The sequence below is a fragment of the Homalodisca vitripennis genome, chromosome 6, assembly GCF_021130785.1.
Source record: "Homalodisca vitripennis isolate AUS2020 chromosome 6, UT_GWSS_2.1, whole genome shotgun sequence".
In the NCBI taxonomy this organism is placed as follows: domain Eukaryota; kingdom Metazoa; phylum Arthropoda; class Insecta; order Hemiptera; family Cicadellidae; genus Homalodisca; species Homalodisca vitripennis.
Window position 1 is genome coordinate 62,907,335 of NC_060212.1, and position 15,454 is coordinate 62,922,788.

At 34.1% G+C, this 15,454-nt stretch overlaps 1 protein-coding gene across 2 annotated transcripts in view; it reads left to right on the forward strand.

Annotated features, from left to right (window-relative positions):
* Positions 1–15,454, forward strand: part of LOC124364387 (calpain-A) — a 177,101-nt gene that overhangs the window by 2,599 nt on the left and 159,048 nt on the right. The window contains exon 2 of one of the 2 annotated variants that reach the window (XM_046819803.1): positions 3,286–3,538. In XM_046819803.1, coding sequence (XP_046675759.1) covers positions 3,286–3,538 — 253 coding nt within the window. Of the gene's footprint in view, positions 1–3,285; positions 3,539–6,907; positions 6,944–15,454 lie in introns of those variants that run through there. The other variant, XM_046819820.1, reaches the window with a different exon arrangement.

Below are 15,454 nucleotides of genomic sequence, written 5' to 3' on the forward strand. Positions count from 1 at the left end.
TGTGTATCTAACCAGTTTAAACAAGATATCTAATGGAAAGTGAAGAAATTAATGAACCTCTCAGAAGAGGCACTCATATTCCTGCTGCTACTGCTCTCAAGTGCATGTTTTGCAGCTTTTAAAGACACCAGAGGAACATTTGTCTAGCCAGGAATGCCATATGCGAGGGTTGGATTCAGGATGACCTCAGAACGGTTACCATTTGTACTCCACATACAAGGTAAGTTGCTTATTGAAGGGCATGGCACTTAAAGGGGATTCGTTGGGTGAAGTGTGCAGAATTCACTTTGGTGAGCTGCTACTTCACTCCCAACGAGAATATCCTAAACTTCCGCACAAAGATTGACAATTTGGAGGACACTCTAAGAACGTTTAATGGAATATCGTAGTTGCCGGTGACTTCAATGCCAAAGCTTTGGAGTAGGTTTGATACATTGAGATGCCAGAGGAAGGTACTTAAGATGGTTGCAAGAACAGAACTCGCCTTGGTCAACGAGGGAAGTGTATTCACTTTTCACAGGCCGGAGTATATGCAGACAATACTGGACATTACTTTTGCAACAGTGGCATTTGCACATAATATTGTAGGCTGGAGGGTATGTGAGAACTATACTGGTAATGATCAACAGTATATCACTTTTAGATTGAGGTTCAGCCGAAACAATGATCTTTTGTGACGTTTTGCGAGCTCATCACCCGCTGGTTGGAACGTGAGAAAAATGAATGAAGAAGTGATTTTGGAGGTACTCGAGACAGGTTAGAATGAGGTACTGGATGGGGCAGGCACAGCCGAGGTTCACAACCATGGCCTAATTTTGGAGGGCCTGAGACACCTTCATGCCCAAGAAGTCTATGCCACGAGAGAGAAAAAGGGGCATACTGGTGGACAAATGAGATCACTAGTCTAGGGAGATGATGTTTGCATCGGTGTAGGGTCCTGATCAGGGTGAGAAGGAGAGCAGATGATGTTGCAGAAGAAGCTCACTTAGAATAGAGGCGTGCAAGAAGAGAACTTAAGTTTGCAATAAATAAGAGCAGTCACCTCAAGTGGGAGGAGCTTAGACATTACGTTAACACAGAACCCTGGGGTCTGGGATACAGAATCATAATACAAAAGCTCGGATCTCTGTCACTCAGCCCCATAATGGATATTGAAAGGATAGTGCATGTAATTGACCATTCTCTTTCCAACTCATCCTGTGAGAGATCTGGAGGTGCATGTGGTGCTGGTTCAGGGCATGCTACTGTTTGCAGAAGAATAATTAAAGCAAGCTGCAAGAACACTTCGAAACAAGTAGGCTCCAGGACCAGGTGGCATACCCAGTGAAGTGCTGAAGGTGACTGTGGAGGTGTGCCTGGAAGTGCTCCTAAGGATGTATAGCCGCTGCTTGGAGGAGGGTGTTTTTCCAAAAATCTGGAAAAGACAGAGCCTAGTCTTGGTTGGCAAAGGCAAGGGGGATCCAAGTTCCCCATGAGCGTACAGGCCTCTCTGTATGTTTGATGTTGCAGGGAAGTTGTTGGAGAAACTCCTCTGGCCACATCTGACGAGGTCAATTCAGGAGGCTGGCGACCTCTCTGCACGGCAGTATGGCTTCAGGTGGAGGAAGTAAACTATTGGTGCCGTTAAAGAAGTAGTAAACACATTTCAGGTGGCATCGCAGAGGAACCACTACTTCAGGGAGATATTACTGTTGGCCATCAAGAATGCTAATAATTTGACAAGATGAGCGACTGTAAAGACTGAGTTGGTTCTGCTCACACGGAAAAGAATTCCTACAGCCATTCAACTCCAATTTGAAAGAGTTGATATATGTACAAAACCAGCAGTGAAGTACCTTAGTATGTACCTGAATACCAAGCTCTCATTTTGGAAGCACATCCAGTACTTATCAGAAAAAGCTACCAAGGTAACAGCAACGTTTACGGTATATATCAGGGGCCCAACCACAGGCTGAAGGCGACTCCTGATGTCGGTTACCGACTCCATCTTACTCTATGAATGTGAGGTTTGGGTCGACACTCTAAGGAAAGGAAAGTATCAAAAGAGAATGGCTTCTTCCCAGAAAAAAGGCACTTTGAGGGTCACTAGCCCGTACTGGACAGTCTCTGAACCAGTGGTTCAGGTCATCGCAAGTGTAATGCCCATTGATTCAAAGGCGCAAGAACATAAGTATGTTTTTGACAGCAAGGAAGAGCTCGGACTTGAGGAAGTAAAGTGAGTTACAAACGTTGTGAGCATGCAGAGATGGCAAGTTCACTGAGATGCTGAAACCCGTGGAAGTTGGACGAAAACGTTGATCGCTAACATCACACACATAGTATATGGAGAGACAACACAGTAAGGTGGGCTTCACCTGGCTTTTTGAATTCAAAACACAACTTTAGATACCAAGATGGGATTTTTTGCTGCTGCTAAGACCAGTGGGGCATAGCCGGGAAGGATTTACAAAATAAGAACAGTCTTATGTTCATCTTAGGGACCCTAGGAATGTCCATGAAGAATTTCAATACAATTGGTTGAATAATTTATACTTAAAAGCAAAACATACAAACAAAGGCACTTTCACATCTATAATATTATTAGGATTATCAACTAATTTTAATCTGTTATCCTATTAACAATATTTTGACTCAGTGTGAACCACTAAACTTTGGTGATTGTCATGTAAATATTTATTTATTTGTTTGGATTATTAAAGTCATTATTAAGTTACAGCACTATGAAGATTGCATAATACCAAAAGAAACACATGTTTGTTCCATTCAGTAAATGAAGAATCAATCGCCTATGGTAAAACAAGTTGGTTTTCAGCCCTAAATTGATATGCAAAAAATAAATTCAACCACTGAAAAGTTATTAAACCACTCAACATAGTTGTATGCATGTATATAAGTACATCCATGAAAACATCAATTTTTACTAAAAACAAAATAAGTTTTATCAAATCTTAATGGAAATATGGAACGTTTCCATGTGAAACATGATCAACTATTATCATTTGATCAATCATGACACAGTTTAAACACTTGTTGATCAAATTTTACTTGATCTAGATAGATCAGATTTTGATCAAACTTATTCACGTAGTGTAGGCATTGTAGTGTTGGTATGTATGAATAATTTAGCAGTTTCTGTACTTGCACACTATAATTATTTATGGTTTATGCCAGACATATCTTTTTTTAGAGATAAATACTATATTGAAAATGTAACTTTAAACGATTTGAATAAACCACATCATGTAATTTTTTTTCAAATATACATAAAAATATGAAAAATTGTAGAATTCCTGGATTTGAACCTGCCTCCTTTGGCATCCCATTGGGCTCCTTTGGCTCAAAATTCAGCTCATTTGGACCAACCCTAAGCTCTTTTGGCTCTTCTTTCGGCTCACATTTCGGAAACATATTTGGAGGCAGTGGAATACCATATCCGATTCCCAAAGACATCAGAGGCACATACCGGTACATTGACCACATTCTGAAAGGTGGTATCCACGGCCATACTCCTTACCATCCGGCCACCACTGTCTTTCATGTGAGTATCCAATTACCATATACTTTACTTGTTAGCACCATAAGGTAGTGAAGAAACTGAATATATGTATTAAAACGGGGTGGGGGAGGATTCCCATTCTGCCAGGCCACTTTTGTTGTTGTGTGCATATTTAGTGAAATTGTTATTTTTTAATTGTAACAACTCATTTGTTGTTATACGTAACCACTATATCAGTTTTACTGTAATTCTATAAAATCAAAGCATATGTTTTGATATGCAATCAACTAATAGCAAGAATCTGTAGCATTGCTTACCAGGAATGCTTTGTACTTGTATGTGGCATGTGTAAAATAATAATAGTATTCCACTAAAAATGTCTGTTTATGTCTAGAGTTATAATATTATTTTGAGTGCTATGAGTATTTATTAAATGCCTCTTATCAATGAATATTTTAACCGACTTAAAAAATAGAGACTTAGAAGCTAGTTAAACTGTACAACCTTCCTTTTCTGAAGTTTATCAAAAAAGGAGGAGGTCATGCAATTCAACCTGCTTCTTTATCTCTTATTTATGTTTGTAGAGCAATTGTTCCATATTAATAATCCGATATTGTATCATAAATTTTTAAATAAAAGAGGACCACTTCCAAATGGTACCACACCAGTAAATCATTTTGGGAGTTCCACATATAGGACCTCATAAAAAATCCAGACAGAAAAATTGCAAAGATGCAGTTTTCTTCAAATTACTACTACACCTTAGCTAAAGTAATGCTGGTAAATATCACTATTCATGGTTGGCTTCAGAATGACACCCTATTCAACGCTATGGAATCTGTCCTGAATTGTAGGGATTGGAGTTTGTGAATTTAACATGACAACCTTAAATGACGCTAGGGGATGTTTCTCTGTCATATCACTATTCATATCATCAAGCAGCAAGACAAGATGGAGTGCAGAGATTGGGGTTTGTGGAGTTAACATGACAGCCTTTTACGATGCTAGGGAATGTTTCTCTGACATGTCTATGTTCCTATCATCGAGCAGCAACACAGGATAGAGTGCAAAGATTGGAGTTTTTAAAGTTAACATATAAGTCTTCAATGATGCTAGGGAATGTTTCTCTGACATGTCTATGTTCCTATCATCGTGCTTCAAGACAGGATAGAGTGCAGAGATAGGGGTTTGTGAATTTAACATGACAGCCTTCAATGATGCTGGAGGATGTTTCTATGTCATATCACTGTTCATATCATTGTGCTGTAAGTCAGGATAGAGTGCAGAGATTGGGGTTTGTTAAGTTAACATGACAGCTTTCAACGTAGCTAGGGAATGTTTCTCTGTCATATTGATGTTCTTATCATTGAGCAACAACACAGGATGGAGTGCAGATATTTGGGTTTGTAAAGATAACATGCCAGCCTTCAATGATGCTGGAGGATGTTTCTTTGTTATATCACTGTTCCTATCAATGAGCAGCATCACAGGATAGAGTTTAGAGATTGTGATTTCACTAAATGATCATGACAAATTGCAGGCATGGTAGGGAAATTTTTCACTTAATGTCAGGATTTTAGTTGAAATCCTCTGGAAAGCTTATGGAGCAACAATATGGAATGGATTTGGCTTAACTGAATATAAAACTCAAGTAAAATTGACACATTCTTAAATAAAATAACAAAATTGGAAATACTAAAGGTCAGGTACTGATCATGGAGCATGTTTATCTTTGTCCTCATTATAGGATACAATACATTAAGCCACTAAAAATTAAAAAATAATATAAATTTTATAATAAAAATAACCAACTTCAAAAACATTAAAATTGTCAGTAAGATAAACAAGAAACTAAAGGATGAGAAATAAATTCTATTCTGAAAAAATCCTAAAGCACATGTTATGTTGTCAGTAACTACTGTACGTTGCAGATACAGATGTGGATGATTACTGTACAGTAGGTTTTGAACTGTTATTGTTTTTAACTTACCTTTTCTGAAAACTGTGCTGAAAAAAAATAATGGTCCTATATTTAGAACAAGGGCCAAAAAATATACAATATTGTTTTATTTCAAGCAAAAATAAAAGTTATACTTTTTAAATTAGGTTTAAATTAATGTCATTTTTTAGTATACAGTGGTTCCATAGTAATAATATTTATTATATAAAAAAATAAAATTGTAATCTTTAGTAGTTTTTTTTTTGTTTTGAGAAAATTATACCTATCCGAAAGAGTAAACAACTCTCATTTAATCTAATAACAAGGCAGATCCAAAAGAGGCACTCTCCCTTTACTGAAAAGTAATAAAATATTTGCCTACTTTTAAGGACGTAGCTAGAGGGGGTCTAAGGGGTCCAGACCCTCCAAGTCATCATTTTTTCAATTACTCTATTAGTAAACGATTATTATTATTTCAGTAATTCAGTATTACTGACATTTACTACTGAAAGATCGTTTTCAACAAAGAAACGGGTCAAGAACTTTTTAAGGAACAAAATGGGGTCTTACTCTCTGTCCACTACGAAAAAATATCAGTTGTCCAGACCACCCAAAAATGTTTTCTTGGCTACGTTGTTGATTTGCCTGAAGGTCACTTGAGTAGTTTCAAATAGATCATTGCTGTTTTGTATATATATATATATATATACAGTGTATTAATTTGTTTGGATACATAGTTTATTGTTACCTAAATGTTTCTATTTGGCTTTGTTTATTTGTTTCAAGCCCTTGCCCAGAATACATTCCTGACTCTGGTTTTTATCAAGTGATGCAATGTTAGTTTAGCTGCTGCTCTTGAGGTTTTATTTTTATCTCACCTTTAAAAATAATAACCTGTGTGTTAATAACAACTTGAGATTGTTGTTATCATTTATCATTTAGTTAACTCTCAGCAACAACTCAAGGAAGTTGTACTTTCAATATTAACCACCTTGGTTTAGATGTTTATCGCATTCCAAGATAAAATTTTAACATGTTTCATGCTACAAAATTTTGAATGACAAAGGTGAAACTATAAGTAGAAAAAGTGAGTCGGTGTAGCCAAAGTGTGCAAGTGCTACCAATCCGTGGAAAATATATCTAATTACATTATTAAATTACAATATATAAATATTGTGAAAGGATGATGTATCCAAATGGTTGTGTTTTATTAAAGCAATTTAACACCTTCACTGCGCCTTGAGTCAAAAACCAAATTTATTATAATAGTAAAGTGCATCCGCCGCAGTCAATATGTTAAGCCGAGACGAGTACTGTGACAAATATTAGGTTATGTCACAGCACTGGTTGCGACTGTGTTGAACACAGTTTTTCTACCCTGTATCTGTGGGAGCTGTTTATACCACATGTGTCACTCAGTTGCTCGTGTCCATCCACTTGTAGTAATCAATCCAAGGTCTGACTAGTGCCAGGCTCTCTTACTCTTGATGGAAACTGCCTCCTTGATAGTAAGTACACAGAACCTATTAAGCTATTAGGAATATACATGGATAATCGAATAAATTGGGATGATCATGTAAGTTTCCCGTGTAAAAAATTAGCTAGGGTTACATACCTTATCAGGAAACTAAAGTATTAGTATCAGTAATAAAATGTTAATCACAGCATATTAATGTTTTTTTTCCATTCCCAGCTCAGGTATGGTGTTAACACTTTGGGGAAACAGTACTAGTGCTAAAACTGCTTTCATTTGGCAAAAGAAAGTAATTAGAATTATTGCAAATGTGGCAATAGAGTTTCTTGTGTCCCAATTTTTTTTTTAAATTTAGAATTATTACCCTTCCATCCCTGTATATTTATTGTAGTTTAGTTAGTATCAAAGAACAATTAGACAGTTTTATTAGTAGACAAGAAATACACTCCTACTGTACTAGAAAAATAATATGCTTGAACAGATTAATGTTTGATTGGAGAAAACCAAAGGCACTTTTATCTATATGAAGATTAAACTTTTTAATAGACTTCCTGAAAAAGCATGGCATGTGTCTATTAGTAGATTTAAAAATGTTGTAAGTAATTGACTTGTTGATAACACATTTTATTCTTTAAATTACTACTTAACCTGTGATATTAGTACTTTAATTTTTTTATTATTATGATTTTGTTAATAGTTATATCTCATGTTATTTATTTATTGTTGTTAAACCTATTTTATTGTTAATTTTTATTTGTTGCATTGTTATCTATTTATTGTTACTTATTATTTCTTATTTAATGTTATACTGTACATATTGTTTTTATTTACTATTTAGTATATACTATATATATATATATATATATATATATATATATATATATACAAAACGAGATGCTGCTAACTCTATGTTTACTTTTATTTTCTTTTTAATGAGCAAATTGTGGCATTATTCACATTTATTATGCACATATAAAATTTACTTTGACTTACTGTGTATATGTCTAATCATTACACTTGTTTTATGGGATTTTAAAGAAGTGATAGGAGTAGGCCATTTAGATATAAGAAAAAGTTATGTTGTCCATTGCATTGTCATAAGTGCTTAAAGACAATAAAGATTTCTTGATTCTTTCTTGATTCTTCATTCTTACTGACTACAATTCTCTATCACTTGCATATCTCAACTATATTCTTATTTATTTGTAAATTTTGTTAAATTAAAAGCAGCATCGTATTTGGAAGCACATATTGCATATTGGACTACTTATGGTTGACATAATGGCTTTCTACTTTTTATTAAACAATGAAATGTCTTTATTGTTTTATGCTGCCTTTAAAAAATTACACAACCTTCAAAAGTGGTCGTGAAAAGTGATCTTACTATCCAATGGGGGAGGAAGAGTTTTAGACTACAATATGCTGCTTAGTGTGATGGAGAAGAGCTTTAGATTACAATATGCTGCATAGTATGGTGGAGAGAAGCTTTAGACTAAAATATGCTGCTTAGTATGGTGGAGAGAAGCTTTAGACTTAAAATATACTGCTTAGTGTGGTGGGGAAAAGTTTTAGACTACAATACTGTACGTCAATAGTCTTTATTACAATTTCTTTGAAAAATATATATGCCTCAAAATTCTTAAGTCTAGATACATAGTTTGGTTTCTCTTATTCTCTGGTCCAAAAATTCCTCTAGGGAATAGAATGGTCTACTAGTCAACCATCTCGTCAGGGCCATCTTAAGCTTCTTCCCTCTTAGAGTCTCCATGAATTCTGGCTGATAGTTGAACAACTTTCTGCCCATGTAAGATGGTTTCTTTCAATATAGTTCTTATAATATGAATGGAATAAAATCAATTCAGACATTAACGCAATTTTTGTTACTTCTCATGGAATCGATTGTTCATTTATTTTATTTCATATAATATTTTATTTGTAAAAGCTGCTGAAATAAGTATTACATTAACTGAAAGTATTACATAAGGTGACATTGCAATGCCAACAACAACACTTCTTTGGAAATCAGATATACTTTTAATACCATCATGAAAGTTAAATCCAGTATTCGAACAACCAGCAAAAGCAAACTTAGGCTCAATATGTTGGGTGTCTCCCATACCACCCATAGGAGTAATAAACATTTGTTATTTAACTGTTTTTAATTATTAAATTTAAAACTAGCTTTTTGTAGATTTTTTTGGAAAACATTTACTTAATTTATGTCAAAAACAGTTTTATATACAACTATTTTTAACAACCAAAATTTCTTCATGTAGAAGTGCCCTCCCCCTTTCGTGTATTCCAGACACTTTGCTCTTTGTCGTTGGAGGTTGATGCTTCTTCCCTTATAACTTCAAGATTCATTCTTGACTTCTTGAACTTCTGAAGTTCTACAGTTTTATGAATGAATATTATTATATTTAATTAAAACAGAAGATTAAGCCTAAGAAAGTTACTATATCACACTACGGTATGCTATGAATGCCACAATAATCAGTTGCGCTGAACACAATTTCCTATTATTCTGTGAGAATTGGTACTGATACACGTCAGTCAACTGCCTGGTCCCTCCACTTGTAATCAATGTGAGGCCTGCTAATACAGAACCTCTACTTGACTCCAATTCTGTTGTTTCATGTCAAGTGGTTCGTTCTGTATTCCTCAACTGGATCTATATTTTTTGATAAGTAATCTCCACTACTACTTGGCTATCTAAGAGTGCTTGGTCACTGAAGAGATTTTTTCATTGTGTCAAAATCCATTTGGATCCAAATAGTACTTGAAATTGACTTTAGCAATAAGTATGATGGTTATTTTGTAAAATTTTTGGAATCTCTAAACAAATTATAAATACTATGTGTAGTAGGAAGTGTTTCGAATTTTGTAGATTTAAAAATAAAATTTTGTTTAAGAAATATTTATAGAAAATAAGTTGGTTTTATTCAAAATGTTTGTATGCTGTGCAAACAAACATTTATTTGTTAGTAGGTTTGTTAGTAGATGAACAATCCATAAATGCGTGCCTTTTCATGGATTTTAATTTTATGTATCCATGTGATGATCAGTTACAAAGCATCAATCATATACATTCAAAACTTTTCCATTGTTTGAAATTAAAGGAAGTATGATACGACAATACACATAGTTCAGGAGACATAACGAAAAATAAAAGAAATAATAAAAATTCACAGTTTTTTGAGCAATATACTTCTAGCATAGGATTTCCAAAGCTGGAAACTTACTTTTTAGTTTACTAATTTATTTGTACTACACATGATCTTATCTGAAGATTAAAGCTGAAGTTTGGAAAGGTAGAAGGGATTTTCGTCGTGTAATATGTGAGGTACCAAATTTTCAACAGTGAACATCTGACTATTTACAAATTGTCCGAAGCCATCTTAGGCATTATACCGTTTTCTGGAATAGGAATTAAGATTACAAAGTTGTATACAGTCTGCAGATTGTGGAGAGAAATTTCCTTTCACAAATGGTGAACCTTTTTAGAGCTTGTTGATGTAAGTTCTACAACTGGGATGTGGAGAACCCTTTTCTCCCATGTAAAGCAAACTAATAGTTTTTTTATAGTCATGATCTATCAGGAGCAATAGAGGGCTAAGAGATCTGCAGTAAATCTTTAGTATGAACTTCGATTTGTCTTTACCTTGGAGGATTTGACCCAGTTTGCCACTGGCGAGGGTTGTACCACCATCCAAAACCATTTCAATACTTTCCATTTGTCAATAATGACTTTGGCAAGAGTTTACAGAATGTAAAAGTGACTTGTGAGATTTATTTTATGGCATAATACCTCACTAAGCTATGCGTAACTTTTCATGTTTCTGTGTTTTATGTTCTGTGCCTTCTGACTGTTTTTGGCAATTGAGATGTTCTGATAGGGTGCCTACAAACAGTTCAAAAATTAATAGGCAATACTTTCTGTTAATAAAGAAGAAGAAGAAGTGGAGCTTAAAAACGAATTAATTGAATAAACACTTTTATCATGGTGAGATGCTATTTTAAAGAACACCAATTACTGTCATAGCAACTGTGGTAGTTCCCAGGGTTTCAGGTCTGAAAACTTGCAACTACTCCAGTTCTAGGTCTGATTCTTAGAAACACGTCTGAGACATTTCTTTGTCGTTTTTAGAAACATTAAGACAATTTTGAAAATTGTAAACAATTGCATATGAGTGAGCCACAACAAAATTAATACCTGTTATTTTTTTTAATGTACATGCACAACACAAAGTTAAGGCTTTTTGTTAGTCCTTGGTAGATTTAAAAATGTACTTTGTTTTACTGTATTAACGCCTTAACAGTGGCTCTGTACTAAATGATATTGACTAACCTCAGGGTTAATATTGTGTTTGCTGCAGTCAATGTGTTAATAGAGTGGCAGTGAAACAAAAGAAAAAATCATATTCTCGTAGCTCTAGGACATCAGATTGGACTTGACTCTTTTGGCACTGGTGTATCAAATACAATGCGAACATTTAACTAAAAATAGATTTTATTACAGTGACCAAGTATTATCACTGCCATCTTGTACGGATACTTTGTTATTTTATAAAAAGGTAAAATAAAAAAAATGAAAACTACTGGATGTATATTTCTCAATAAGCATCCCTCAGTGCAAATAATTCTCTTTTTAATTAGGACAAATATATTTAATTATATTACCTTAAAAAAAAACAAATAATTGCTCAGTTCAATAATTTGTATGGCTATGAATACCCATGCTCTCATACTGCCCTGTAACTCAAAAACCAATTCAATAATTAACTAATTTAAGAAAACGTAACAAATAATAAGTTTCCAATATTGCTGGAGTTACAGAAATAGAAGGATGGCATTAAAGTAAGTTTCCCTTTCGTTCTAACATTTACTTAAAGCAGTTTCTTATAATGAAGTACGCTGAATCTGAAAAAATAAAACTGATAATGAATGTTTTGTTAGAAAAGTATCGAAAAACATTACTACATGAAAATTGGGATAGTGTTCAATGAAAGAGATGTTGAAAGACGAATAAATTAATTTTGTATAACCAAAGTTATTTAATCAAAAAATTAAAATTAACAAACGAGAACCTCGAACAAGAATTCTATATATCAATGGCCCAAAACAATTTATAGTTATTATAAATTATAGAAGTTTTAACATAAAACTTTTGCTAGAGTAAATTTGCACGATCCTTGATTGTTGCCATTGGCAATCCTTTGAAGGAAACCTAGAACATTTTAACCAATTAAATTTTGTTATTAGCCTATTATTTATTTATATTTTATTCCAGAAATTATAAAAACAATATATGTCCTAGTGTTTAAAATAAAACATTACAACATTACCGACATCAGCTCAGATATTATTTAAATGACCAAAATATTTCTTTACTTTCATTGCGAACTTACAGTTTTTGTGAACATTTGATTATAATAAACTAAATGGGTTATTCCATAACCTCAGATATAAAAGTTCACCACCAAGGGGTTAAATTCATTATTTTATTTTTACATGTAGGTCAAATATAAAACATGTTTTGATAAAGCATCTTATATCGTATACGTTTTTTAAAATGTTGGCTGAAACAATTCCGCAGAAGTGTAATAGTAACAGCGAGTAAAATTTAATCACATTTAAGAATTAAAATATTTTTAAATGGTAATATAAGCACCCTAGAGGTTTTGTACTTTCATTTTAATTTTGTTAGTATTAACATTATCGGTACTCATTAATAACACAAGTTTTTAATACACGACTAGCGCCAACAACGAAAGCGATGAGACTACGGTAAGACTATTTATTACAAATTAGCTGTTCAAAGATACCTGTATGTCTGGTAGGCGTTCATAGCCATTGCTCGCTGTTTCTCTTGCCCAAAGCGCGTGAAGTTAGGTCTGTATTATGTTCGTCAACCCCCGCAGGTTGCAGACGGACTCGTCATTCCGATAAAAATTAAGCATGAGTCTTGTGTTTTACTATATGTCAGCTGTTATACCGGGTGTCATACGAAGAGGTTTAAACGTTTGATTTTATATTACTTGCCCATTTAAGCACCGAACATTTTCTAAGTCTACAACAATTCATTAAATAGGTTTTAAGAATATTCTTTGAAAATTTCAGCTCTCTAGCATGTTTAAACAAAATGGTGGTATATTGAAAAAACTATCCTTTAAAAACAGTAAAAAAAACAATATTTTGGTTTTGTTAAATTATTTATTGTCATATTCTAGAGAAATAAAGCATTTCGATCAGAAAATTAGAACATAGCCTATTAAAAAACCTACAATTACAGTCCACATATGACTATTCAAACTGTAATCCATCCACAGGGACACACTATTTAACAGCGCTTAACAAATGAATCGTTAAGCTCTTCCCTTTGAATTCCTTTGAATTCTGCGGTATACATACGGAGAAGTTCCTCTTCAATTGATTGTTTTAATTCCTCATCATTATTGAAGCTACGAGTATAAACTTGTTCCTTCAATCAAACAGCTGTATTCAACAATAAGCGTTATTGAACAGCTGTTCTATAAAACTGAACGCAGTAATCAAATCAGGTACGGTAACTCAAGAAATTAATTTTTATAGGGAGCAAAATGGTAACATTTCACATTTTGTTTCTACAATTATTTTAATAGTATTCTCAATAATATTAAAACATACATTATTAATTGTGTAGAGTTTGAAAATGTTCGGTGCGTAAATGGGCAAGTACCGGTAATATAAAGATCAAACGTTTAAACCTCTTCGTGGGACACTATTTAGATCAAATATCAAAATAAATTACAACAAAACTGAACTATGATACATTGTTTCGACTACAAGTAGGTATAGTTCCAGTTTAACGCAAGTTAAAATATACCTTGAATATATATGTCTCAATTGTGGGTAGGGAGGATTACGCCTATGTACATAAACTAGACTATTTGTACCAAATTAGCTCTAAAAATAGAGTGAATAAAAATAAAATAACGGATTTAACAATATAGAAATTTGGATGTGTGATTTTCGTAATTAATGTAGTAGTTGTCTTACTCTGTTGTTATTAAAACTTGGCCAAACCTCTTCAAATAAATCTAATGCCACAACAGTTGAGTTGTCCAGTAAATCATAGGTTTTTTATTGAACGAGAGAGGTTCTTCACTCTAATCACTGAGGGCAAAAATAAAGCCAGATGTGCAGCATGTGTGAGGCAATCTTGGCTCTACGTTCCATGGCACGTCGTTCTGGATGGCTCATCACCGTCATTGAAATGTTCCCGTCACGATTGTTTATTTGTGAATCGCCATCTTTCCGCTGTCAACGACATCTAGTGTCAAAATAATCAACTACTAAAGAATATACAGCCACATTTAATTTCTATTTAGACAGCTGTTTGTTAGATGGCTTTGAGTTTATCGCAGGATAGCATGATGGATCTTTAGTATTTCTTCTCAGAGGTGTACTGGTTTCTTTTTCATGCGTAAAACTGTACAGAGTTTAAACTAGACCATATATATAAACATAAATACAATTACCAAATAAAACATTTATTATACATTATTCTGATTCAATATAAAGGTAGTAGGGGTGGAGTCACACTAAATTTCAACACTATTGTTTCTCATTCGAAAATCACCACGCATAGACTACAACTTCCATAGCCTATGGCGCAGTATAGCGGGTGTACAACGGTTATCGCAAGATAACAGGATCAAGCAACGTCGAGCGTAGCTGCTGCTTGGATGGGTGACCGCCGAGGGATTCTTTCCTTGCAAGCAGCCCGCCTGCCCGGCCATTGGTGTTAGTTCGGAAGCCACCTTTAAGCCGTTGGTCCCCAGGTTGTGTTGGAGAGGGCTTCTTAGCCCAAACTTCGCATTGTAGAAATTCCTTGCATTTCCTCCGGATGACGGGAGAAGCTTCGCTAACGCTCAGCCAGTCACGGCATAACAACCGCAGTCAGTGAGTTATACACGTATTAAGGTTTGAGAATTTACACAATCACCACCCCTCCCACGTTTACGATTCTGCAATACGTCTTCAGCTAAAATAAGAAATATAGAGAGTATTTTTGGTCTCGCCATGAGGAATTGAAGACGTTTCAACTAGTAAGTTACGTCATCTTGAAATTTGATCCACGAAAAAATTCTAAAGCTATCAGTATATGACTTTTTCAGTATGTATAAAATGTGGTTAAAGAAATATAAAGACATTAATTTGTATTAAAATTATATGGTGTTCTTGTACAATTTCATTTAAATTCCTTTCGCCATACTATATTTACAAACATGTTATTCTTGTAAATCATAATTTATAAACATACGTCACATGCTTATTGTTATTTTCTGTCATTTTCTAGTTGGATTATGGCCTAAAATACCCTAAAAGACTACTCTGGTTCCCTGCGGTCTAATTAAAACTCCCAATACCACAGTTGTGGGAGTATTTTCTTTATAAAACAATACATTGGTATTACACGGTGGTTTATTATCTAGAAACAAAGGTCAAACTGTGTACACATTCCATGCCATATTCAGGAACACTATGTAGGCTTTGATTATGT